Source organism: Urocampus carinirostris, chromosome 3 (assembly GCF_059441175.1).
Source record: "Urocampus carinirostris isolate Australia breed hairy pipefish chromosome 3, RoL_Ucar_1.0, whole genome shotgun sequence".
Taxonomy (NCBI): domain Eukaryota; kingdom Metazoa; phylum Chordata; class Actinopteri; order Syngnathiformes; family Syngnathidae; genus Urocampus; species Urocampus carinirostris.
In genome coordinates this window covers 11,328,351-11,354,207 of record NC_142351.1, presented here as the reverse complement: position 1 = coordinate 11,354,207, position 25,857 = coordinate 11,328,351, and the positions used below count along the sequence as shown (strand labels likewise).

Below are 25,857 nucleotides of genomic sequence, written 5' to 3'. Positions count from 1 at the left end.
ATTCTCCAAAACAGTGTTGTTTCAGCTCCAAATCAGTGGTACCCAAACTACGGCCCACAGGCCGGATATAGCCCGCCTCCACATTTGGTCCAGCCCACTTAACAAGAGAGAATGTTGACGCGCATTTTTTTAACCTAAAAAAACCTCATTGTTTGGGTGCATATTTTTGGTTGTGACGAAATTCAAACACCCGTCTTGAAGGTAAATACGCCAAACTCATAATACTGGACTACCAGAGGATATATGAAAAGGCCTTGGATTTTATTACACCATCGTTAGTCACAATACCAGTGTTTGAAATAACGTCTGCCCGGACGTCCGGGGCGTGCATCTTTTTCGTCGGGCATACAACTTACACAACGTCTCTGCACGGGTGGCTGACAACTTTTTCAAGAAAAAAAAAAAAAAATTCGTTTTTATTTTTTATTTTTTTATTTTTTTTAAAATCTAACAGTTGCTTTATTCCAATTTCGAAATGTTCGTTCGGTTTGGAAATTTCAGAATTTCGGTTCGTTTGGCAATTTGCATACTCGGCAGCCAATCAGAAGCCTGCATCGAATAACTTTGTGGTTCCGGACTTTTCCGAGCGTTATAAGGTCGTGCATTTGCATATAATTTTCCAGAGTAGACGCACAGAGAACACAAGAAAAAAGGATAAGTGGTTAGGAGTCAAGCCAAAACCTCAGCCCCTGAAGAAAGATTCGAGAGAAGCTAACAAAATTGATGGCGCTACAAAACGTAAACGTACATTAAAAGCATCGTGGAAAGAGGAGTTCACGTAGCTTGGAGCACACGATGCAACGCAAACATTGCAGGAATGAAGATGAGTAAATACAGGTACCGGTACTTACTGATTGCAGATGGAAAACAGCGATGTCATATACATGCAATGATTGTTATAAGTAGATTTATAATAAACTCAAATTTAAAGTGTTGTTCTGTTATATATTCTGATTATCATTACTTTATACTTTGCAACAATGGTTTTTGTTTGCGATTAGTCGTTTTATTGTGTTTCAAGTTGTGAAAAATGGGTCAGGCAACTTTTCAGAGTTGTCTGCCCTCGTGTCCGGCAACTTTTTGTTACAGACACTGGCAATACCAGTGACAAATTCTAATTTCGTTGTGCATTTCTCATGTTACAATGACATTGTCATTGTTACATGTGAAACGCACAACAAAATTCACATTCATCTCTAGTAACGTCACTAACGATAGTGTGATAATAAGTTAGAATCTACTGCCTTTTCACAAGTCATCTATACCACTCTACTAAGCTGTACTTGGACCTCTTAGTACTGCCCAGCACAACAGAAAATTTATGTTCCATGGACTTTTTTTCTGTCAAAACCCACAGAGTGTTATTTGGTTATTGACTATTTTTTTTTCTGTCTTTTGGTTTGTGAAGAATCCTCAAGGGTTATTTGATTATGGCCTTTTGGAAAACAATATTCATTTTACATTAGGCTCTCTGCAATCATTACACTTTTTGTTACAAATTGAGCCCTGCCCCTCATCAAAGAAGGAAAAAGTTATTTGGCCTTCATAGAAAAAAGTTTGAAGAAGTTTGTAAGGGTACTATTGTTTGAGGTCACATGTACACGAGATGGCGAAATAGGAAGTAAAATCTGCATTTTGAAACATCCTCGTGCTTGAGTCCATGACCAAAATGATTCGTGACACCACGCTGCTCTCTGGTGGTACAAATTAAGCAGTGGTGAGTAGCTGAAATCAGTTGGATCCTTTAACCACACGGGTCGTAGTGGGGAAGGGGGGACCATTTCCTGTGGTGTGTCTTGGGCAAGTACAGCCTGGCGGCGCCCATCCCTCTCCAGGCCATCATATGTTTCCACTTGGTCTTGAACTGGGGACCTTTCGCATGTTAGGCGAATGCACTGAATCAAAAAGTACAAAGCCCTTAAAAGAAAAAACTGTTTTTACACACATTCTTTTTAAAAACATTTAGCAATGGACTAAATACATAAAACTATGCAGTCTGGTAAAGTAATGATACATATTACAAAAAAATACTCCCCAAAAATTACATATTTCCACAGTCCAAAGTATAAAATCATGTGCATCTAGATCATAAGAAAAATAAATAAATGTTTAATAAAAACATATGCAATATGTCTTACTCATATTTAGTGCATTTGAAAATCATGCTTAAACTTGGAGTTCAATCTCGGTTGGGTCATAATTTAGAATTTATGTGTGTTGTGGCAGATTGCACCTTCATTTTGGAACCAGCCCACGGGATTGTGGATAAATGGGAGACTTAAGACTGTGAGAGCTGCAAGAGGCACTGCCACTGTTAGACTGTTTGCTGCTTCTTGGTCGACTGCGGAATAAAACCAGTGGAAAACAGTTAAATGAATTAAAATACCAGCCTAGCCAACACAGTGACAATTATTGTTTGAAATTTGACACAGTAAAATGAAACTAACAGAAAGGTAAGGAAATGTTTGACTTACCCAGACTTTGATTTCCTGCTGCTTGCGCCGGCAACAGGTGAAATGCTACGAGCGCATTCGGAAGCGTCCAACTCGAGATCTTCCTCGTCTTTAAGAGCATCCTTCAAAGCGGCCACCACCTTTTGGGGGATCTCTGGCTGCTGATAGTTCTTGGTGGTCCGAGATGGGAAATCAATTTCAAGCAGCAGGATGTTTTCGGCCTGACAGAGTTAAAAAGACGAGGCAAATCCGTAAAGTGCAAATCGTAAGTAAAATAATAATAATCCCAAGAAGGTAAACATGTTGGGCGGATAAATGTCAAGGTTAATAATAAACATTGTTTTATAACTGTCATGATTACCGATGCGAGGCACCTGAGTCTGCTCCTTTGGTGCCAACTGCCTCGGACGCTGATTGGATGCTTATCTCTTTTTAAACCCCCATCTTCCTTTCACCCGTTGTCAGTCCGTCTGCAAACCTCAGCTCCTGCTAGGCAAGCCTTTTCGACCCTGACTTTCCCCTGTCCTGATTCCAGTGTGATTCCCGGCTCCGACCCCTTTTCTGAACTCGATTACGTTTTTGCTCCCCTGTCCCGGCCATCGATCTGCTTCTCCCCGCTCTCGACACTGCCTTCGCTCGCCACGGAAGTACCACTTCCACATTCCGAGCGATCTGCTACCCGTGACTGACGATCACCGGATCGTGGATGAAAGCCTTTTCCTCCTTCTTAATAAAACTGAGAGAAACGAACGCAAGTGGGTCCTGTCTCCGTTTCTAGTCTCTGACAATAACACATTTGAGATTGATCCTTAAACCCTAATTTTTAAAGTAGTTATCAACATCCATACCAAATACAGATACCATTAGTACATAAAATTCCCTTCCTTCTAAAAAGGTGTCTGATATTTGAAAAAAGAAAAGTTGTAGATCCCGAAGTACCTCCCCTAAGGTCTATGTCTATTTCATGGCAATTTAATATTCCTTTGATTTTAGGGATTGTTTAATAGCCACAAGACAAAAATAGTTCAGCTTCCAATTCAGATAGCAATACCTTAGAAAAGGCACATATCCGCTCCCATACCAATACTTATTATCAGTACTCGTCCATCTCTTGTTCTTACTGGTGTCATTTCGACAGTACCAACTTAACCTTAGCTAGGTGACCCTTTGGGTCCGCTTATAATACAATTACTATTGCAATGCAGTCATTTCGGTTGGATGGACTGAACAAGAATGGTATTCATGAACAAAACCAGGACTAAAGTAACATCTAAACAAGAGGGCACCAAAAAATGGCATGCGCAAACAAAAAAAAAGAAATACTACAGAAACAAAAAACAAACTTGAAGCTGGAAAATGCAAGGAGCAAAGCAATAAAGAACCAAACAAACCTGGCATGCTGGAAATGGAATGGACTGACACAACCCAATTACGAGTGCTGATCAAAATGTCCTTTAAATTGTGAGAAAAAATGGGCACAGGCGTATCCAATCACCACACACCTGAACCCAGTTCTAAAAATGTTTTGCGCCCTCTAGTGTAATGAGGCATATCATACCCTAACTATTTATTTATTTATCTGATTATTTTTTATGTTTATTTTCTTATTCATCTCATCTCATCAGCTGCACCGCTTATCCTCAGTAGGGTCGCGGGGGTGCTGGAGCCCATCCCAGCAATCATCGGGCAGTGAGCAGGGGACACCCTGAACTGGTTTCCAGCCAATCGCAGGGCACACAGGGACGCTCATTTACACCTAGGGACAATTTGGACCGGCCAATCCACCTGAAATGCATGTCTTTGGAATGCAGGAGGAAACCGGAGTGCCCGGACGAAACCCACGCAAGCACGGGGAGAACATGCAAACTCCACACAGGAGGTTCAATCTTATGACCTCAGAACTGTGCCGCACACGCCCTAACCACTGCGCCGCCGTGCTGCCCTTTTTTTAATGTTTATTTTCTTATTCATGTACTTTTAAATTAACACTTTCGTTTACTGTTATAAACATTTATTCACAACAAAAGCCAGCGTTTTTCATGAGCAAGACTAACTACATACAACAAATATTTGTTTTATTTTCGGTCAAGAACCGGAACAGGAGGAGAACCCAAATGCGTGACGTTTCTCACACAAGTTATTGTCTACAGGAAATGGGGCAGTCATGCACGTTAACCCAAATGCCAGGTGATTTGGCGATCGTTGGGCGGAAGACGTAAGGCAGCAGTCTGGCGTGGAATGACAGGAAGCCACATGCCGACAAGATCGATACCAATTGCACGAGCAGATATCGGACAGATGGGGTCGATACCGGACAGGACAGGAAAGACAGAATTGATATCAAAACTGGATATCGAAATTAAACAGGACAAACTAGACGGGAACGAAACTGAAGATCGATATTAAACAGGACAAAATAGCAATACCGGACAGGAAACACAAGAAGGAAATCGGACAAAGTCAAAACCCACATCTTGCGGGTGCAAAGGTTCGTTGACGGACTGACAAAGGGTGAGTGAGAGCACTGAGCTTAAATAGAAGGGAAGCTAATCCGTCAACTAGCCGCAGCTGGTGCCACACGGGCGGGCCAATTGGGCGCCATGGCAACCGTAACATTTTCTTAGGTATTAAAATAGTATGGTATTGTTGGACACTTATTTTGTTATTACAAAAAAATATATATATCTCAAAGAACTTTAATATCCACGACAGTAAGTAGATGTGAAACGCTATCCCGTCTGATACGATCAGGACATCCCTAAAAAAATGTTATAGTGTGAATTCATTTTAGTTTGTGTGATTCACATACATCAAATTGAATGAAAGAGTGCTAGGAGTTTGACATGTAGTTACTTTGTATCTCATGTCAAGGCTGAGCATCATGGCCATCCGTGCGTGATGACGGAGAGGTCTTCTGAAACCGATGGCTGACTGAGGCCTGTTCGTCATCCTAGGATCACTAAACACAAAAACATTTATAAGCTCATTTGTTTTTGAATTAAATTTAAATGAAAAATCATACATGCCAAGCTGTAGGAGTGAATACTGGTGTATGATCTGTAAGCGGCAATTACAGAGACCAAACGCGAGGACAATTTGGATCCAACCTATCTGTTCAATGTACTTAGACCAAAACCCCAAATTGTTCTCACTGCTAAATTGTTATGGAGCTGCTTAATATCAAACAAGTCTTCTTCCTGAGCCAAATGTAAGAAGCTCATTTGTTTGATTGGCTACATTACATTTTCACCTCAAAAGTAGCCTAATTTTAACTACAATATTATTATTTCAAATTCTTGTTTTTTTAATGATATAATAAACTGGAGTGCCCATAGAAAACACACTTAGGCACGAGTAGAACACAAAACTCCACATAGCGAGGCTGGAAGCTGAAATTGAATCCAGGATCATTGAAATGTAAGGCAGACATGCTAACCAGTCATCTGCCGTGCCATCTAAATACATGTATTACGATAAATCTTAAATAAGTAAAATGTTCTGATATCGCAAAGGTCAGTAATTTTTCCTGATTGTCACGGTTGCCTATTGCCCTCAATCGGGCCTGCCCGTTTGGCACCAGCTGCTGCTCGTTGCCTGATTGGCGTCCCTCCTATTTAAACTCAGTGCTCTCATTCACTCCTTGTTAGTCCGTCAACGAACCTCTGCACTTGCAAGACTTGTATTTTGACTCTGTCCGGTATCCTGCTCGTGTATCCAGTATCTGGTATCGATCCTGCCTCTCTCGTTCTGTCCGGTATCTTGCTCCAGTATCCAGTATCGATCCTGTCTGTCTCGTCCTGTCCGGTATCTTGCTTCAATCTCCAGTCTCCGGTATCGATCCAGTATGTCCCGTCCTGTCCAGTATCTTGCTCCAGTCTCCAGGTCCCGGTATCGATCCTGTCTGCCCCCCCACCCCTGTCCGGTATTTTGCTTCAGTATCCGGTATAGATTCTGTCGGTCCCGCCCTGTCCGGTATCTTGCTCCAGTATCCGGTATCGATCCCGCCCTGTCCGGTATCTGGCTGTTTTATCCAGTATCCGGTATCAATCCTGTACGGTATCTTGCTCTAGTATCCGGTATCGACCCCGTCCTATCCGGTATCTTGCTCGTGTATTAGGTATCGATCTCATCCGTTTCGCCCTGTCTGGTATCGATCTCGTCTGCCTCTGGCTTCCTGTTTTTCCGCGCCTGGGGTCCTCCGTCTGTTCGGGTTCTGACACTTATTTTAAGAATACAATTCTTAATTTTGATTTGTTTTGAAAAGTGATTCTTGAACCAAAAAAAGGAATGGAGCAAAATGATCTATGATCAATATTTATTTATGTTTCTTTTCTAAACTCACTGAGAAGACTTTTAACTGTGCATAACCAAAGTTATATTGGACTTACTGCTCAATACGCGTGATGGGATTCATCTTCCAGTGGTCGTCCTCTTCGTCAAAGTAAGCCCTGCTGATAATTTTATTCTTGTCTTCCAGTGGAATAAAATTATAAATCATTTGGCATCTGAAACATAAAACATACACAGAGCATGAACAATCGGAGATCCAGCATCAACTTAATGCCAAAATACATCAGCACAGAACAACTTGATCTTCTGCCATGAAACAACCATGTACCAGAAACTGTTAGGGTTTCAAACATACATGAGGGACAAAGCCCAGGTCATTAGGTCCGTACTTGAGTTTAAGGTCCCTGGTGAGTTCAGTCTGGGTCTGTTCTAGCTCCTGGCGTTCAAAGCTGTGTGCCTCCTGGATTTTATAGATTTCAGCCTTCACTTCCTCCAGTCTGGAATACCACTAAAGAGCAAAGGAACTATATTAACATATTAAACCAGGAGAAAAATCTCATTACCTTTTTCAATTTCTTAGTTTTTGCGTCAACTTCCTGTTGTAGAGAACTGTAGGTCTCTATTAGCTCCAGATTTTCCCAGTCTTGGTACTCCATCTGCTGACGTATCTCTTGCTCTCTCCATTTCTGTGAAAGACAAATGTGTTACCTTAGAGTGACCTTTAGAAGTTCGCAAGATAATATTCCCGTGAGTACGTAGCAATAAAATGCTCGGGAATCCGAGGACTAGTTATATTTTCAACACAGTGAGTTCATTCTATTGCTGTACCCGATACCTGTTCGTCTATTTCTTGTCTTTTTAGCTCTAGCATCCTCTGCTGCTCGTTTGTGTGATCCACAATGTTCTTTCCCCCAACCAGTAGTTTACTCTCCATTGTCTGTAGGAGAAAAATAATCTTACTTACAGGAAGGTTCCAAATGGAGCTAAAAGCCATCATTTTTAAAGTACCAGTATACACTCTAAGAAGTCTGATCTGCATTCTGGTCCATATGCATTTGTGGAATATGACTTGTTTTACTCCATTTCAGGGGGCGGCCATTTTGTCACTTTCTGTTAACTGAAATTTTTACCACAGGAAATAACCAACCACTGCTAACTTGAATTTACCTCGGCTGACTGTGACTTTGCAAGTTGAACTGTGATTAGTCTTTACCTTAATACCTTAACCTTAATCGTGAGCAACTGTGAATTTATTTTCAGATAACAGCAAGTGGCAAAATGGTGACCAGCTGAAATGGATCAACACAAGTGACCTTTGCTGCTTACCTTGTGTGCTCAACATGTAGAAAGCTGTACAATAAGGCTCCAATAGATGAAGTAGTTGGCTTAAAGTAAGGAAAACTGGCATGTTGTAGAAGTAAGCATTACCTTAATTTTGGTTGCGAGAAGCTCTCCCTCTTTCTGCTCCCTTTTCAGGTCAGCCATTTTCTTCTCCTTCTCTTGAAGGAGCTGCATTTTCTCCTCAGCCACCAAACTGTGATCCTCGATGATAGCTTTCCTCTCTGTCTCCAGTATCTCCTGTTGTTCCTTCCAATAGTCACTTTCGTCGTCCTCCTCCTGATTGTCGTCCTCACCCTCTCCTACCTGGTCAGCGCCATTGCAAAAATCACCGACCCTCCTATTTTGCCTTCTGTGTTTCCTTCCTGTACGCTTCTCCAGTTGCGCTTTGAGTCTCACAATCTCTTCCTGAAACTTCCTGAGCTGGGCGTCTTTGGGATCCTCATTGATGCATGGTGTATTCTTGATGTTCTTTGCTCGGTTAGAGTAGTGCAGCGTTGTTAAAGTCTCCTCCAAGTTGTAAGATGCCGGGCCAATGTTGGCAACCATGACAGTTCGAGCATTTCCTCCGAGAGAGTCCTGTAAAAGACGGGTCAGTTTGGAATCTCTGTAAGGAATGTGGCTGCTCTTGCCGTCCACGAGAGCTGATATGACGTTCCCCAAAGATGAAAGAGACAGGTTGATTTTCGTAGCCTCTTTCAGCCTCTCACCCTGAGCTCCAGTTTTTGTTTGCCTTTCGCTACCGGCTAGATCCACCAGATTGAGTTTCCCAACTCGTATGTGGTTCTCCCCATCCAGCCCCAATTCACTGCATTCTACAGTGATTATAAAGATAGCATGTGAACGTGAGCTGTGTTCATTCATGTTCGTCGAGCCTACAGAGCGATTCTGATTGCCCACATTCATGACATTCTCGATCTCTTCTTTACTCCTGGTGACGAACGATGACAGATTTTTAACATAAACACCCATATCAGGCCTTTCTCTCATCTCAAGTTGCCGCGATTGATCTTTGGAGAGCAAATCTCTGATCTCTTCTTGATAAATCTCCAGATAGGATGCCCGCACCAGGTACTGCTGATTCTGTGATCTTGAAATGTGAGTAAATATGTGGTCAAATGAATTGGGGATAACTCCTCTCCTTTCCGGATCATTTCGTATACCCTCCATGGTGTATGTTTTCCCTGTGCCTGTTTGGCCGTAGGCAAATATGGTTCCATTGAATCCCTGAAGGACTGAATGTACAAGAGGCCTAAAAGTCTCATTGTATAGATCAATTTGTTTTGACTTCCAGTTGTAGACTGAATCAAAAGTAAATACCTTTGAGGACTTTGAAGATGAAGATTCTCTTGGGTTTCTGACAACAATTTGTTTTAGTTTTACATCAACTGAGACCACGCTCTCAAAAGTGGCTGCTTTTTCTTTGTCATTCATTGGGCGACAACGTACCACCACTTTAATAGACTCTGAGTTTGAGGACATTGTGGTAAATATTTCCCGGTCAGGAACCTGTATGATATTTCACTCACCAGGTGAGGCCACAGATCAGCACCTACTGAATACACAAAAAAACATATTTGTCAAATGTAAAAACTTGTAATTGACATTAATCTTGTTAAAAATCACAAAAAATATTTATGTTATTAATTACACGTTTGTCTAAAGACAAAAACATATTCTTTTAACAGTATACACGCTTGTGTTCAACAATAAGGTTTATTTTTGTACGATGGAAATATTTTCAATGCTAAATGAAAAACTTACCTCATCAAGTCTGCAAACATGCACTGATATATTTGATATTTGGTTTTAAATTTCAAGTCACTGTCAAAAACAAATAATTAGAAATATATTACTATTTACGCTGCGCTCCATGATCCACGTGACAACTATTTGTCCTTTCATTCGACAAAAGCATTAACTATGTCAAATGTTCCCAGGGGCGTTTCTGACGTTTGGCTTTCTTTCTTTCTAAACGCTATTACATCAAAGTTTGTTCTGTTAAATAGCAACACAGATAAAAAGGGCTTTGACATCGAGTTAGCAGCAAGAGACGTTCTAAAAAAATTATTCACCTATCCCGTCAGTTCGAAACATGACACTACTTAAATTATGGGATTTTAAATGTGATGTATGTTTAAATGTGTCTAATAAAGCAAACAAAAAACACGATGATGTGATAATAATAATAATGACGACGATGATGACGATGATAATAATACCGTTGGTATGCGATCAAGAAATTGTGTATAACAATATTGTTTCTATTGTTTAATAACTTATTTTGCAAAAAATAATATCCCTAAAAATCAAGCGTTTTCAGTATCATATTTCCTGTACATGTATACTTGCTTACAGTCAGGGTTGGGTAGGGTTACTTTAACTGGATTACTTTCAATTACTTTTCGATTACTCCAATACCAAATATGCTAATAAAAGACAAGATAAACTAAATATGAATAAAATGATGACTCACAACACGTGGTAAGCTTTCTCTTCTGGCGTTGATCTCTTTGATCTCCGGCAAAACTAACATAAAATGCGACTGAAACAAAATGAAAATAAATCCAAACAGCTTGCCAACATCATTTTTGCCATTCCATGTATTCCGTTACTCCCCAAGCCTGCACAAAATCTAGTAATTTTATTCATGTTTAGTTTCTTTTGTCTTTTATTAGCATATTTGGTATTGGAGTAATCCAAAAGTAATTGAAAGTAATCAAGTTAAAGTAACCCTACCCAACCCTGCTTACAGTTCACATTGGAGCACTGCCCTCGACTTGATGCTCTGAACTAAATAAAAACTTTTTAATTGCATAATTGGATTTAAAACGTTGCAACCTTTGCAAACTTTTACACTGATTACATGCGATTGCAAAATCAGAAAATTGATGCATGTCACTATGGATAGAAAAGTATAAACGGTCAATTAGTTGCTCTGTTATCGATTGATTTTCCTTGAACTCTTTTTTTATTGTTTTTATTTACTGTACGTCATATTCCAGGGCACTAAACATAATTATTTGAGATTAAACGACAGTTAAAATGGTTAGTTTGATAGTGGCATCTGATTTCAACACACAATAAGATTATCAAAAAATATTAATTATAAATTTAATATCACTATTGGAAAGTAATTTCAGTCCAAAATTAACTACAACATATTTGTCATTGAATACTGATAGTACTAGTCAAAGTTTGCTTCGCACGAGTTTATATTTTTTGTTGTAGACAACCAGCTGATAGTCATCTGCCAGGCAACAGTTGCCAGATACGGATAGAAGATGCTGTAAAAATATTTATTGCCAAGTTTCACGGGATATGTATTACCAGTGTATTTCGAGATAACTATTAACATAGTTTAGTTATATTTTAATTGTTTTCGGATAGTTCTTTGTGTTTAAATCCTATCAACATCTCATGTTCACGAAATTGAGGAATGTAGCTCCGTGAACTGGCAACACAGACCCGCACCGTTGTGGCGACGAGCCAGTAGCTAAGGATCGGATTAGCTAATGTACCAAGCTGCATTTTGTGTGTTTTATGGGGACGATTTTGTTAGGAATCGTGTGTAATGGTATGTATCAAGTGGTATGTACAGTAAAATATAAGTTTTGACTCCTTAATCATTTGAAAACACTTTGAATGTATCCGCACGGTCTCACTAAGGTTAGGCGAGCAAAAGCTGTGATAAGACTTGTAGCCGTGGTTACCTGAGTGTTTGCCGTTGCTTGGTCCATTTTGTTGTCTCATTGGGGCTTCTTGTTCATATTTTTGCTCATATTCTTTCGTTGATCTTGCACGTTTAGTGATAATTACTAATTTTAGCAAGATGTCCAGTGATATCTAATCCAATGCCGTGCTTTGCTACTTTCTCAACGTCAAAAAGTAAATGTTCGCAATAAGCGGATTGTGTCCGAGTAAATGATTTAAGCAAGTCGTTTCCAAATAACGACCTAATTTGAGTGAAATATAAATGCTTTATCACCCCCTTTACGGTCAGTGTCATCTTCACTCAATTCCGTTATGTGCGTTTCTTTGCATCGTAATATAATAAGCCAAACCTTAACCAAAATAAACCATACTCATGTCCAGGGTTGGGTAGGGTTACTTTAACTGGATTACTTTCAATTACTTTTGGATTACTCCAATACCAAATAAGCTTATAAAAGACAAAATAAACTAAATATGAATAAAATTACTAAATTTTGTGCCTGCTTGGGGAGTAACGGAATACATGGAATGGCAAAAATGATGTTGGCAAGCTGTTTGGATTTTTTTTCATTTTGTTTCTGACGCATTTTAGGTTAGTTTTGCCGGAGATCAAAGCCAGGAGAGAAAGCTTACCACGTGTTGTGAGTCAAAATTTTATTCATATTTAGTTTATTGAGTCTTTTATTAGCATATTTGGTATTGGAGTAATCCAAAAGTAATTGAAAGTAATCAAATTAAAGTAACCCTACCCAACCCTGGTTATATTTACCTACAAAGTACAACTACAATCAGTAACGGTGGCGCTGTCTCAAACACAGAGTACAAGGACGCAACATTTTCCTCATGCAGACGCTGTCCCTAAACTATAAACTCGCATGTAAGCTAAGTTTACAACTATAAAATAAAATAGAGAAATCGAAGGGTCAGCTTATATGAGCATATCACAACTTGTGGTAAGCTTTCTCTCCTGGCTTTGATCTTTTTGTTCTCCGGCAAAACTAACATAAAATGTGACAGAAACAAAATGAAAAAAAATCCAAACAGCTTGCCAACATCATTTTTGCCGTTCCATGTGTTCCGTTACTCCCCAATCCTGCACAAAATTTAGTCATTTTATTCATATTTAGTTTTTTTGTCTTTTATTATCATATTTGGTATTGGAGTAATCCAAAAGTAATAGAAAGTAATCCAGTTAAAGTAACCCTACAGAACCCTGCTCATGTCTAACCAAAATGCTTGATTTTTATCAACATCTGTTTTTTTTCCTGCCCATAGGTTCTCTTGTGGATGGTTGCATTAATAGGACGCCGGGCTTTGTAAGCAGAGGGAACTGTGTAAACTGATTGCTGCATCCTCTGCTTCGCAACATGTCCAAAAGCAAGAGTTCGGAGACTGTTAAAGTAGTTGTCCGCTGCCGTCCTATGAACGAGAAAGAACAGGCAGCCGCATTTGAGTGTGTGGTGTCTGTTGATGTCAAATTTGGACAAATTATTGTCAGGAACCCTCGTGAAGCTTCTGCTGGAGAACTCCCAAAAGTGTTTACATTTGATTCAGTTTATGACAGCAGTTCAAAGCAACTTGATTTATATGATGAAACATTTCGACCCCTCGTGGATTCGGTTCTTCAGGGATTTAATGGAACCATATTTGCATATGGACAAACGGGCACAGGTAAAACGTACACCATGGAGGGTACTCGAAATGATCCAGAAAGGAGAGGAGTCATCCCGAACTCTTTTGAGCACATCTTTACTCACATTTCTAGATCTCAGAATCAACAGTACCTGGTCAGAGCATCCTATCTCGAGATTTATCAGGAAGAGATCAGAGATTTACTTTCCAAGGACCAATCACGGCGATTGGAGTTGAGAGAGAGGCCGGACACTGGTGTTTATGTGAAAGACCTTTCATCTTTTGTCACCAAGAGTGTGCGGGAAATTGAAAATGTCATGAACGTGGGCAATCAGAATCGCTCAGTGGGATCCACGAACATGAATGAACACAGCTCGCGTTCACATGCCATCTTTGTAATCACTGTAGAATGCAGTGAATTAGGGCTGGATGGGGAGAACCACATCCGAGTTGGGAAACTCAATCTGGTGGATCTAGCCGGTAGCGAAAGGCAGACAAAGACTGGAGCTCAGGGCGAGAGGCTGAAAGAAGCTACGAAAATAAACCTGTCCCTTTCTGCTTTGGGGAATGTCATATCGGCTCTTGTGGATGGAAGGAGCAGCCACATTCCATACAGAGATTCCAAACTGACCCGCCTTTTACAGGACTCTCTTGGAGGAAATGCCCGAACTGTCATGGTCGCCAACATTGGCCCGGCGTCCTACAACGTGGAGGAGACTTTAACAACTCTGCGCTATTCAAGCCGAGCAAAAAATATAAAGAATAAACCTCATGTCAATGAGGACCCCAAGGATGCTTTGCTCAGAAAGTTTCAGGAAGAGATTGCAAGACTCAAAGCACAACTGGAGAAGCGTACAGGAAGGAAAAACAAAAAGAAGCAAAAACAGAGGGCTGTCGATTGTGATGGTGATGGGCGCGATGACGAGAGCGAAGATGATGACGGAGCAGAGGTAAACAGAGGTGATTATTTGAGGAAGCAGCAGGATAAGCTTGAACGTGAGAGGAATTCTATTATGGAGGATCACAGCCTGGTAGCGGAGGAAAAAATACAACTCCTTAAGGAGAAGGAAAAGAAAATGGCAGACCTCAAGAAAGAGCAGGAAGCAGGTGACATGTTGGCAGCCAAAGTTAAGGTAAAGGTGGTCAAGTCATTTTCAAGCATCATATTCTTTATTCTAAAATATCGAAATAACACAACTCCATAGACTGAATGTTACTATAAATGTTTAACTTATAAATGTTTTACTTATAATGTTTGGAATTGAAGGCACTGCCTCAGTTAATGTCCCTCTATTTCAGCATGTACTGATTTAATGATTGGTAGATCTTGCTTAAAATATTTGTATTTTACTCAAATTCCCCCAATTAGTGTATGTCATATATTTGATTTGTTCTTCTTTCAGGCAATGGAAAGTAAACTATTAGTTGGGGGGAAGAATATCGTGGATCATACTAATGAGCAGCAGAAGATGCTGGAGCTGAAAAGGCAGGAAATAGCTGAACAGGTATTGACATTTTTATGCTTCTTCTTATAACAAGGACCAGTTTCCTGAGAAGCTCAAACTGCTTAATTCCTGTACGTAAATGTGTTTTCATTTGTATATAGTAAATGACACTCCATTTTAAAGTTTGTCGTGGGAAGAAGTTATGTAAAACTGTAAACAAGTTTTGACTTTGTTTTTGACTTTGAAAGTAACGGGTAGAAACTATTAGTTATGGAGACCATTAAATGTCCCGTTAGTTATGCTGTCCTATTTTTTGCAGCATAGCAAACCTGAAAACGTTTACACATTAGAACACTCAACAGTGCAAATGTTGTGGTACTGTGGAGTGTTGTTCTCTCATGCTAAAGCTTGTGGGATTGATCTTTGACACAGGTAGTCTTGTCAAATCAGATCAAACTGTCTGTGTCCTTAAGCAAGATGTTGTCCCCTACTTTATTGGAACATGGCCGTGCCTTGCATGGCGACATTTGTACCCGTCTAAATGCAAAAACTTGCTCTAAAATACTGTTTAACATGAAGGAGTAATGTGCAATAGAGTATTGATAATGGGATAAGTGGAAGACCTTCGGTTGTGTTGTCCTCACATTCTGAAATCAAATGAAATTTGGTGTGAGAGTTTTCTTGGTCTCTTTTTGTGTTGGTAGAAACGGAGAGAGCGAGAGATGCAACAGCAAATGGAGTGTCAAGATGAGGAGACTCTAGAACTGAAGGAGACCTACAGCTCTCTGCAGCAGGAAGTTGACATTAAAACTAAGAAGCTGAAAAAGGTAATTGCATTTCTTTAATTATTATATAAAGTGTGACAGAAATTCAGAAAAATGGCAGCTGGCTCAATGCTATTTTAATTTTCAGTTTTGTCTTTTTTTTAGTTTTTTTTTTTAACATCCAATTGTCATGCTCTGTGTCAAACTGGAAGTAAAACATACTTTGGAAATTTCTTTGAAAACTCTAAGAGGCTTAATTGCAATGTTGTGGTCACAAGGTTTTGAGTTGACAGACCTCATGAGTAATTACAAGGAGCTGGAAACAACCCCCAGATCTGTTATATGCTTCAAAGTAGGGATGGTGTTCTTCGAATTGTACTCTTCATTCTTCTTCCTCCAAACACGCTTAGTGGAATTATGACCAAAAAGTTCTAATTTGGTTTCATCTGACCACAACACTTTCTTCCATGACTCCTCTGTATTATCCAAATGGTCCTATGCAAACTCAAGATGGGCCTTAACATGTGCTGGTTTAAGCAGGGGAACCTTCTGTGCCATGCATGATTTAAAATCATGACATCTTAGTGTATTACCTACAGTACCCTTGGAAACGGTGGTCCCAGATCTTTTCATATCATTGATCAACTCATGTCGTGTAGTTCTGGGCTGATTCCTTACCTTTCTTCGAATCTTTGAGACCCCACGAGGTGATATCTTGCATGGGGTTCCACTTTGATTAAGATTGACCGTCAAGTTTACCTTCTTCAGTTTTATAATGATTGCTCCAACAGTGGACCTTTTTTTCACCAAGCTGCTTGGCAATTGCTCCGTAACCCTTTCCAGCCTTGTGGAGGTGTAAAATTTTGTCTCTGGTATCTTTAAACAGCTTTTTGGTCTTCACCATGTTACAAGTTAAAGTCTTACTGATTGTATGGGGTTGACAGGTGTCTTTATGCAGCTAAAGACTTCAAATAGGTGCATCTGATTCACGGAGTGCAGGTGGACTTCTTATTGGCGGACTAAGAGGTCTTTCCGAGTCAGAATTCTAGATGATACACAAGTGTTCAAATATTTATTTGCAGCAATATCACACAAATAAATCGTTAATAAATCATGCATTGTGATTTCTGGCTTTTTCTTTTTAGTTTATCTCTCTCACAGTGAACCTGCACCTACGATGAAAATTTCAGACCCCTCCATGATTTCTCAGTGGTTTGAATACCAAAATAGCGGGGTGTTCAAATACTTATTTTCTTCACTGTTTATATAACTTGTATTATATTATTTGTCATTGGTCAGCAGAAAGATGGGACCACCAGCAACACACGAACTGCCGAGCAGTACCATTTAAGGGGTTTAGATACCACTGACTTCCTTATCACCCCACTCAGGACTCCCTGAGTCACTCTGCCGAAGGACTTCTCCAAATTTATCTTGGCCTATGTTTCAGGTCCGGAACAAAATCTTCACTGATCTCCCTGAGTCTGACATCACATCAGCTGCTCTCCATTCTTGATAAGAATGAAACTTGGAATCAATCCCTATTCCTCCCCTTTTTCATCTTTTTCCTCCCCCTTCCACGGTTTTGGTGAGGTCAAGGGGAAATTTATAGGACAGAACCTACTTCATTCTTAGCACGTTATCAGTTTGGGCTGCGTTTGTCTGACATAACGTATGGAACAATTGTTCATTCATATTTCTTTCTAAACTTTAGTGTTTAACTTCCAAAAGTAATAAGTATGCCTCAAGATGAGTACTGCGCTTAACTCTTTATTCTTCTTTTCAACTCCCCTGTGCCTCTGTGCTTTTGATTGTCCTGCAGTGCCCTCTGTAGGAATTTAAATTACTTAACACAGCATAAACGCATGCAACTCATTCTGTTCCTCCCACGGTGTCTTCCAGCATTTGGTAATGCCGAGGGGACGTGCCTATGTTAAATGGGGCTTGTGTCCTCGCTCTTCCACGTTACTCTGCAGCAGTGCTTCTCAATTATTTGCTGTTATTATTTGCTCTAAGTGTTGCAGAAGATTCGGACTTTTTTCCCCTCAATGTGAACACGCTCTGCTAGAGTGATGAGTAATATGATTTAGCTCTTCTCCAGTTTTTTTGTCCCCAAGTCTATAAGGACCCAATGGACTCCTCATTTACTTTAACTGTAACATTAAATTATTATTAGAAAAATCAATATTTGAACAAGGTAAATTACAAACAAGGTTTGGCTTTGTTTGGAAATTTAAGTTCTTAAGTCTTTCTATGTAGTTCTATTCTCACAGTGCAAATGTATTCTCTGTTTGTTGTTCTCTTTAGTTGTTCGCCAAACTGCAGGCAGTGAAGGCAGAAATCGATGACAACCAGGAAGCGCACATCAATGAGCGGCAGGAGCTGGAGCAGACTCAGAATGAGCTCACCCGCGACCTTAAACTCAAGTACGGATGGCGTATTCCCATTACATTGCTTAATCAAACTGATATGTGGTTTGTATTGTTTCCTGTTTCAATATATTACCAGTTTTCACTTATAAACTTGACATTTTACCAGTACTAGTTAAGGAAAATTTATTTATGAATGCTTTCCTTTCCTTAAATGGTTAACACACCTACCTCATAGTTCAGAGGTCCACCTAACAGCTTCCCTGTGTGGAGTTTGAAGGTTCTCCCCATGCCTGTGTGAGTTATTTCAGGGCACTCCGTTTTCCTCTCACATCCCAAAAACATGCATGGCAGCTTAATTGGCAAATCTGAATTGTCCCTGGGAATAAGTAAGTGAGTGAGTGAATGGTTGTCTTTCTTTGTGTGATTGACTGGTAACTGGTCCAGAGTGTCTATGGTCCACAGCCCAAAGTCAGCTGAGATTGCCGCCAGCACTTCTGCGAGCCTCGTGAGGATAAGCGATTGCAGAATAATCAATTATAAATATAAAATAATTACTCACCCAAAATTATTTTATTAACAATGTCTAGCTTTTATAAAAAAATCCACCTTGAATATGGCTTTGACAGTAAATCTGCGAGCAAAACAATTTTTTTCCTCCTTCAACTTTTGTGGTTTGTCAAAAACGCTATTACATTAAAACAATATACAGTATTTGCTTGCGCGGTGGGTTTATGGTGGGCAGTTTTTTTTTTTTTTGTGAAGTACTGTCCCTTAGTTTGTGAAAGTGGTAACGTTTTTCTATGCCTTCAAGTAGTTCTATTTGAACAAATTAAAAATGTGATTGGCGAAAACAGCTGCGATTTCCCACCTGCTATGCTGTAGGACGGTTGCACTTAAAATATTGAAAGCATTCAGGCAGATTTTTGAGCCTGGCAACACGTAATCCTGAAATGTGATTGTTAAGGGATTATAAAAGACCCTTTGCTTTCAATTAGGCACAGAACGTGTAGTGTTTCTTTCTCCCCACAATCTTGCAAATATGTTCCAAAATAGTTCACGCACCCTGGATCTCGAGAAATTTACCTGCCGTCGTGTACAGCGTGCGCTCCTTTTTGACTTCGCCTCATTTTAGGTATGTGATTGTGACTTTTACTCTCGTGGTTTTCGCTGATCTTTGCCTTTAATACAGTATTGTCCAGATAGCTCCCCATTAGCGTGCCGGCTACCGAAGGCTTCCAGTTTTATTTGGTCTAGGTTAGCAGTGTTAGCAGTCGGCGAGCTGGCCAGCCTGCCATGCTCATTATTTTATCTCCCGGCTGGGTTCGTGTTCGTTGTCGCCTTGGCTCACAGTTATTCTGGCTGCTTATTGCATGTTTTCGGTCAGCCAGCCTCCCTCTTTTCCACCGATCATTCGTGGTTTGTCCTCTATAGCAGCTGGCTGGTTTAGCCCATGCCAGTTCGCCCCATATTGGCTACTCACCGTTTGCTCTACCATCACTGCACGCACCTCCGCAAAAACTACCAAAACTTGGCTTAAAACACTCAAAACCTTTTGACTATTTAACATGTAAACTAATAGGGTGACTGGCTTGCTAGGGTTTGTGTGCTTCACATAACGTCAGAGCTTAGGAAGTCAAAATCGAGACGGACTCTCTTTAAAATTGGAATATACCTATGACATATATGAGAGAGATTATGCAAAAAACATGTACCATTTTCTCACATAAGTATTATAAAATGTATAATTATAAAACTTACCACAATCTGTGGTCATATTGTGATATATATTGGGCATTGAATTTTAGATATTTAGACATTGTTACACTGTACTTGCCCAAGACACACCACAAGAAATGAAGCCCGACGACCGTAGTAGTTGAGGGATCCAACCATTCAACCACATCTTTTGTCTGAGTCTTCTACTTTCTAATATTTTTGTTTTATCCGTTGTATTTTAGGCATCTTATAATCGAAAATTTCATTCCTTCGGAAGAGAAGAGCAAAATAGTCAACAGGGCTTTCTTTGACGATGAGGATGACTACTGGAAGATGAGGCCCATCACAAATATCGAAGAGTGAGTTGCCCGGTCCTCCCTTTAACTACAAATTCAATCTCCTGTTCCATAATATGACAAATATGAGTCATCTGTTGTTATAAATGTGCCACACCAACAATTAGATAAATGAATTTAAAAAAAGAAGTAAATAAGTACCCCTGTGACAACTGGCTGATCAGTAGCTAAAAATTTTCACGTGTTGGATTTGACAAATGCACAACGTGCCCACATGCCGGTTTCAGATCAGGGAATGTTGTGATTAAGGACCATACAAAAAATGTCACAGGCTGCACACATTTGCAGTTGCGAGGAAAGCTTCGAAATTCGATATGGACACCATGAGTAATAGTTTCTGCAATCGTAGATACCAATGGAAGGTAGACATGTGCACTGAAATAAACTGCGTAACCTTGTATTTATTATTGTTTGCGTTTGTTCAGTGATCATCAGATGATGAGTAGGCCTCGGTCTGCCATTGGGTACAGAAGGCCCCTCAGTAATCATGCTCGCATGGCCATGAAGGTTAGCCCTGACCCAAGATACAAAGTAAGTTGATTGTTGTATCCCAAAATTGTACATGCATGCTAGTCTTTACAAAAACTGACCCAGTCTCACCAAATCTCCGCCAGGCTGAGAACATCCTTTCGCTTGGCATTGATAAGCCTTCTCGGACCACCAAAGATTATCAACGACCGGTTATCGCCCCAAAGTTAGCAGCCGCCCTGGAGGATGCGCTGAAGAATGAGGACGACCTTCAGGTTGATGCTTCTGGATTTGATGGCGGCTTTGCACCTCTTGCCAGTGGTAGCCTAAGGAAATCAAAGTCTGGGTGAGTAGCACAAATCCTTTTTTTTTTCAACTGGATTTCTCTCCGTTATTTTTATCTCGAACAGTCAAGCCCGAAAATATTTAAACAGACACACAGTTTTTACATGCAACCACATTGGACTTGACATGAAATATCTGGCCCAGGAATAAAGCGCGGACTGTTTGATTCAAGTGGTTGAACAACAACATCTGATGAAAAAGAAAGTTATTATAAACTTTTAGGGTGTCATGAACCAGAACAGGATCAAGACTCAAACGCGTGACATATCTCCCACAAGCCTTTTATTTACGGGATATGGGGAGTCATGGATGTTAGGCAGCGGTCTGCCGTGTAAAGACAGGAAGCCAGAGACCGACGAGATCAATTTCAATTGCCCGAGTTGATATCGGATAGATGGGATCGATACCGGACCGGACGGGACAGACAGGATTTATATCAAAACAGGATATCGAAAATAAACAGGACAAACTAGACGGGAACGAAACTGGAAACCGATATTAAACAACGGGACAGACGGGGTTGATATCAAAACAGGATATCCAGATTAAACAGGACCAACTAGACGGGAACGAAAACAGGAGAGAATAATAAACAGGACAAAACAGAGGAGAACGAACTGGAAACCAATATTAAACAGGAAAAAAATAAACGGGCACAATACCAGACAAAGAATACCAACCGGAAAACAGGACCCAGTCAAAATCCACGTCTTGCGGGGCAGAGGTTCCTTGACGGGCTGACAAGGGAAGCGTGACAGTGCTGAGCTTAAAGTAGACAGAAAGCCAATCTGTTAACGAGCTGCAGCTGGCGCCACACGTGCGGGGCCAATTGGGCGCCATGGCAACCGTGACATAGGGGCTCCAAAGTAATCGGACAATAAAGTGGAATAAAAACAAGACGGTTTTTCAATATTTTGTTGCATATCCTTTATAGACAATCACTGCCTGAATTCTGGTACCAATTGACAACACCAAAACGCTTGCTTTCCTCCTTTTTGATCCTTTACCAAGTCTTTTCAGCAGCAGTCTTGATTTGTTGCGCTTGTGGGTCTTTCCGCCTCGTCTTGAGCGTGTGAAATGAATCCACGATTGGGTTGAGATCTGGAGATTGACCTTGGCCATTGCAGAATGTTCCACTGCTTTGCCCTAATAAACCCCTGGGTTGCTTTTGCTGTATGCCTTGGGTCAGTGTCCATCTGCACTGTGAAGTACCGTCTAATTAACTCAGCAGCATTTGTCTGAATCTGAGCAGAAAGACTTATCCTGTATACTTCAGAATTCAACTGGCAACTTACAACTGCCGTAATGTCATCAATGACATGAAGTGACCCAGTGCCCTTGGAAGCCATACATGCCCATGCCATCACACTGCCTCCACCATGTTTCACAGATGATGTGGTGTGCTTTGGTTTTTGTGCTTTTTCCCTTTTTTTTCTCCCTACTTCTCACCATTCTTGTACAGGTTTATCTTTGTCTCATCTGTTTATGAAAAAACTTTTTCAGAACTAGGCTGGCTTGTTGGTGGTTTTCTGACAAGGTCAAGTCTGGCTTGCACCCAGTGGAGAACCCTCTGTATTTACTCATTTAATTCTCTTTATTGTAGACTTACAGACGGATACACATACTTCCCCAGAGGGACAACAAGTTTGGAGGGCTATTTGTTTCAGTGCAAGAAAGCTATTTAGAGAGAGGCTGGCTAGCTACATTCTACTTATGCAAGGTCTTTTTGATGATCATAACACAAGCGTTACAACTGTAGCAGTTTTCCACAAGTAGTAGCTCCAATTCGTCCTTTTCATGGGTAATGGATCTGGCATTTGTGACTAGCCACGTTCGGCAGTAGTAGCTTAGGAAATGTTAGCCTAGCTGATAACTCTCCTTTCTGACGCCGTCTCAGCCGCTTCCCAAACCTGACAATAATCCACGGAGCACCCGCTGGTGATCAGCTTTTCGTTGCACTCTTCTGACTTTCCTCAGAGTTCAATTTAAATGATCCATTCATTTTCAATGTAACTGGACGCTTAAGCTATGGCTGTCGCGTTTGTTTTGGTGACCAGTTGTGCGACCGGCTATTTGACTCTGAGCTTACACCAGCCTATCAAAGCCGTGCACACACGTCTTGCAAACTCGGGTGCCATTAAAACCTGCTTCTGATTAGCCGCCGCTGTTAAACCCTGAAATGTGACAATTCGTGTTGGCCATATATTCCATCACTCAAATAACAAACTGGAATTATGATTACTTGGAATAAACGCAGTTTTTCGCGGTTACATCACGATATCGATTAGATTTTGGTTAATAGTGCAGTCCTAATGTGTTGTAGCTTCCAAATGCAAAACTACACGCCTACAGTCAACTCCATACCTGTTCACTACTTAATTGATGACAGGTTAAAATGATAGTCTTTTTAGTCAATTACAGCTCTCTGAGTCAACTGTCCACTTTTGGTCCCCTGAATTGGGGTATAAAGACTCTTAAGAGCGATAGTCCTATAATCCTATTTGGAAAGTCTAAAAATATTAGTTTTTTGCACTTTAAGCCCATATATATATATATATATATATATATATATATAATTATTGGCTTTTAATGTGTTGATGTGAACACCTAAAATAACAAAACTTTGTCGCTGTCCAAATATTTTCAGGCCTAACTATATGCGCGACTGTCACAATGGGTTTAACCGATGACGTTGTGACTGCTTTTTTATCTTTCAGCCGCCCAAGAACAGGCAAACAACCAAACACTTGGACCTCTTCATTCAGTCTTGCCAATCCAACGTCCCCGGTTTACCCTCAATCCCGAGGCCTGGTGCCCAAGTGAGCTCAATCTGCCAGCAATTTCTCCTGCGCACTTTCCTATGTGGAGCTTGACTCCCAGCTGAGAGAATGATGCTTTATATTACGCCCAAAAGTAAACATTACAAGCGTTGTTGCCATTTGGTAGACAAATAACATGATTTGTAATCCCAAATTGCTACTGTCAAGTGCTTTTAATGTGTTTCTAACAACACAAGGAACACATGAAGTTGTAGACAACGTGCCACATTCTACTGAAATTGGCCAATAATATTCTTTGTAAATTATTCTACATTTCTTATGTAGACGATGCGGATTAGTAAGAGGAATAATTGCACGTACCTATTGCATTGAACCTTCTTTTGTCAGAAAAACAGCTCTGAAGAGATGCCACTCCCAGTCAGCACATTTCAGATTAATGTCGGATAAACAACTCCTTTGTGCTACAAAGTAAGTCGTGAACAGTGGTCAATTTTCTCTGCTGAAAGAGACCATTGCATGAAGGTAGTCTCTGTGCCAGTGGTAATGCTAAAAGTTGTGGAAAACCATGACTATTCACAATGCAAAATGCACTTTTGACCGTGGACAGCCTGAGGAGTGTACAATAACAGAACTTGAAATTGCGTTACAGCACTTAGTGGGATCTATAGACACACCAGGGCTTCATGAGAGAATTGGGATTGTTTTTTCTGATCCAACTGTTCTTATTTCTTCCATTAGATTTGAGAACACGTAATGGACAAAACTATTCACTCTGTTTATTGCTGGCTGGGTTCCAATCATTGTGTCCTTAAACCTTTTTAGTTTACAATAATGTTTTTGCTCCCACAAATCTAAACACAATATAATGCTGATTAATAATGGCAGTGGAGCATTTGGAGCAGGAGCAAAATCCACCTGTTGGCATAGTTGTCAAGGGAAGACATGATCAAAACTGCTCAAGGCAGCTCACCGCTTTTAGCACTCAGCCATGATTGGTCATTTTCTGAGAATAAGTTGCAAAATGGCTGCTGTTAGAGATTAATAACGGTTGGGTTTTGTGAAGCAATCCTTATTCCACAAACACAACGTTTGAAAATGCTGTAGAGAACGAAATGTTGGGGTTCTACTATACTTTGAAGATGTTTTAATGAAATGTGACTATTAGCTTCCACTTCGCTTATGTCGTTTAAGAGGTTTTTTTTTCATTTGACAGGAGTAGCTGAGCTAAAACAGACACTAGTGAGCTAAATTGCTATTTCCCAGACATTCCAATGGAAGTGACGAGTCAAAATCCGAAATGATGTCCCGGTTGTGGATGGATAAATACGAAAAGGATGTACTAATATTCAGGTTAGCTTGCTGTAAGTCCTCACTTGTCACTTTACTAATACTGTATACAAAATGATCAGTTCCGTTTTTGTAATGTTTCGCAATGGTTGGTGATAAACGAGTTAAAAATGATCAGTGAACTCATTGTCTGATTTGTCAAGAACCTTGGATTTTTAATAATTTACATTCTCATATCAAAGGTTTCAGAAAAGATTTCTAAATGAAAGCTAATAAAGAGGTCTGGGTTGGGGCAGCACGGCGGCGCAGTGGTTAGCGCGTGTGCGGCACAGTTTTAAGGTAATGAGATCGAACCTTCCTGTGGGGAGTTTGCATGTTAAGTCAAGTCAAGTCATTTTTATTTGTATAGCCCTTAATCACAATTAGTCTCTAAGGGCTTCACAAGTAATTACATATAAGAAGATTAGGTTACTCGTATGCTATAGAGTAGAAGTGAGTTTTAAGCCTAGATTTAAACATTTCCACCGAGGTTGCAGATCGGATATCAGGGGGAAGAGCATTCCACAACACCGGTGCCCGGATGGAGAACGCTCTCGAACCAGCGGAACACTTCTTGGCTCTTGGGATCACCAGGAGACCGGCGCTCTCGGAACGAAGGCTTCGGGCCGGGACATAAGGGCAGATCAGATCTGAAAGATACGAGGGGGAAAGTCCATGTATGATTTTGTATAGTAGTAGGAGAACCTTAAAATCGCATCTTAGGCTAACAGGGAGCCAATGCAGGTTAGCCAAAATTGGGGTGATGTGATCATACTTTTTTGTCCTTGTTAAAAGCCTCGCTGCAGCATTTTGTACCAGCTGAAGACTCTTGAGTCTGGTCATCGGAAGACCGGAAAG

At 40.4% G+C, this 25,857-nt stretch overlaps 2 protein-coding genes across 6 annotated transcripts; one reads left to right on the top strand and one right to left on the bottom strand.

The window, feature by feature from the left end:
• Window positions 1–240: 240 nt before the first annotated feature.
• On the bottom strand, window positions 241–12,046 carry LOC148368671 (kinesin-like protein KIF3B). Of its 5 annotated transcripts, XM_088330678.1 has the most exons (10): window positions 9,846–10,205; window positions 8,172–9,636; window positions 7,579–7,680; window positions 7,307–7,429; window positions 7,133–7,251; window positions 6,842–6,958; window positions 5,307–5,412; window positions 2,475–2,674; window positions 2,234–2,341; window positions 241–1,895 (listed from the first exon to the last, which is right to left on the bottom strand). In XM_088330678.1, the coding sequence occupies exons 2-9, from the start codon at window positions 9,561–9,563 to the stop codon at window positions 2,236–2,238; spliced, it is 2,265 nt and encodes a 754-aa protein (XP_088186804.1). In that variant the 5' UTR covers window positions 9,564–9,636; window positions 9,846–10,205; the 3' UTR covers window positions 241–1,895; window positions 2,234–2,235. The 5 variants fall into 5 exon arrangements, with proteins under 5 accessions (XP_088186804.1, XP_088186806.1, XP_088186805.1 ...); XM_088330680.1 differs by lacking the exons at window positions 241–1,895; window positions 9,846–10,205 and adding an exon at window positions 11,795–12,046 and having other exon boundaries at window positions 1,919–2,341; XM_088330679.1 differs by lacking the exon at window positions 241–1,895 and having other exon boundaries at window positions 1,919–2,341; window positions 8,172–9,633.
• kif3b (kinesin family member 3B) lies at window positions 11,390–25,134 on the top strand. The gene is made up of 9 exons (XM_088330676.1): window positions 11,390–11,658; window positions 13,071–14,560; window positions 14,831–14,932; window positions 15,577–15,699; window positions 17,944–18,062; window positions 19,967–20,083; window positions 20,506–20,611; window positions 20,695–20,894; window positions 23,611–25,134. Exons 2-9 carry the CDS (start codon window positions 13,163–13,165, stop codon window positions 23,714–23,716), a joined length of 2,271 nt encoding a protein of 756 aa, XP_088186802.1. The 5' UTR covers window positions 11,390–11,658; window positions 13,071–13,162; the 3' UTR covers window positions 23,717–25,134.
• Window positions 25,135–25,857: the final 723 nt, after the last annotated feature.

Bases quoted from the DNA above. Each gene is read 5' to 3' on its own strand.
- kif3b (XM_088330676.1), top strand. From the start codon at position 13,163: ATGTCCAAAAGCAAGAGTTCGGAGACTGTTAAAGTAGTTGTCCGCTGC. The intron at 14,933-15,576 runs GTATTGACATTT...TTGTGTTGGTAG, and splicing joins GGCAGGAAATAGCTGAACAG to AAACGGAGAGAGCGAGAGAT. The intron at 20,895-23,610 runs GTGAGTAGCACA...TTTATCTTTCAG, and splicing joins CTAAGGAAATCAAAGTCTGG to CCGCCCAAGAACAGGCAAAC.
- LOC148368671 (XM_088330680.1), bottom strand. From the start codon at position 9,563: ATGTCCTCAAACTCAGAGTCTATTAAAGTGGTGGTACGTTGTCGCCCA. The intron at 7,430-7,578 runs GTATCGGGTACA...TGTCTTTCACAG, and splicing joins GACAAGAAATAGACGAACAG to AAATGGAGAGAGCAAGAGAT. The intron at 5,413-6,841 runs GTAAGTCCAATA...TTTTGTGTTTAG, and splicing joins CCCATCACGCGTATTGAGCA to TGATCCTAGGATGACGAACA.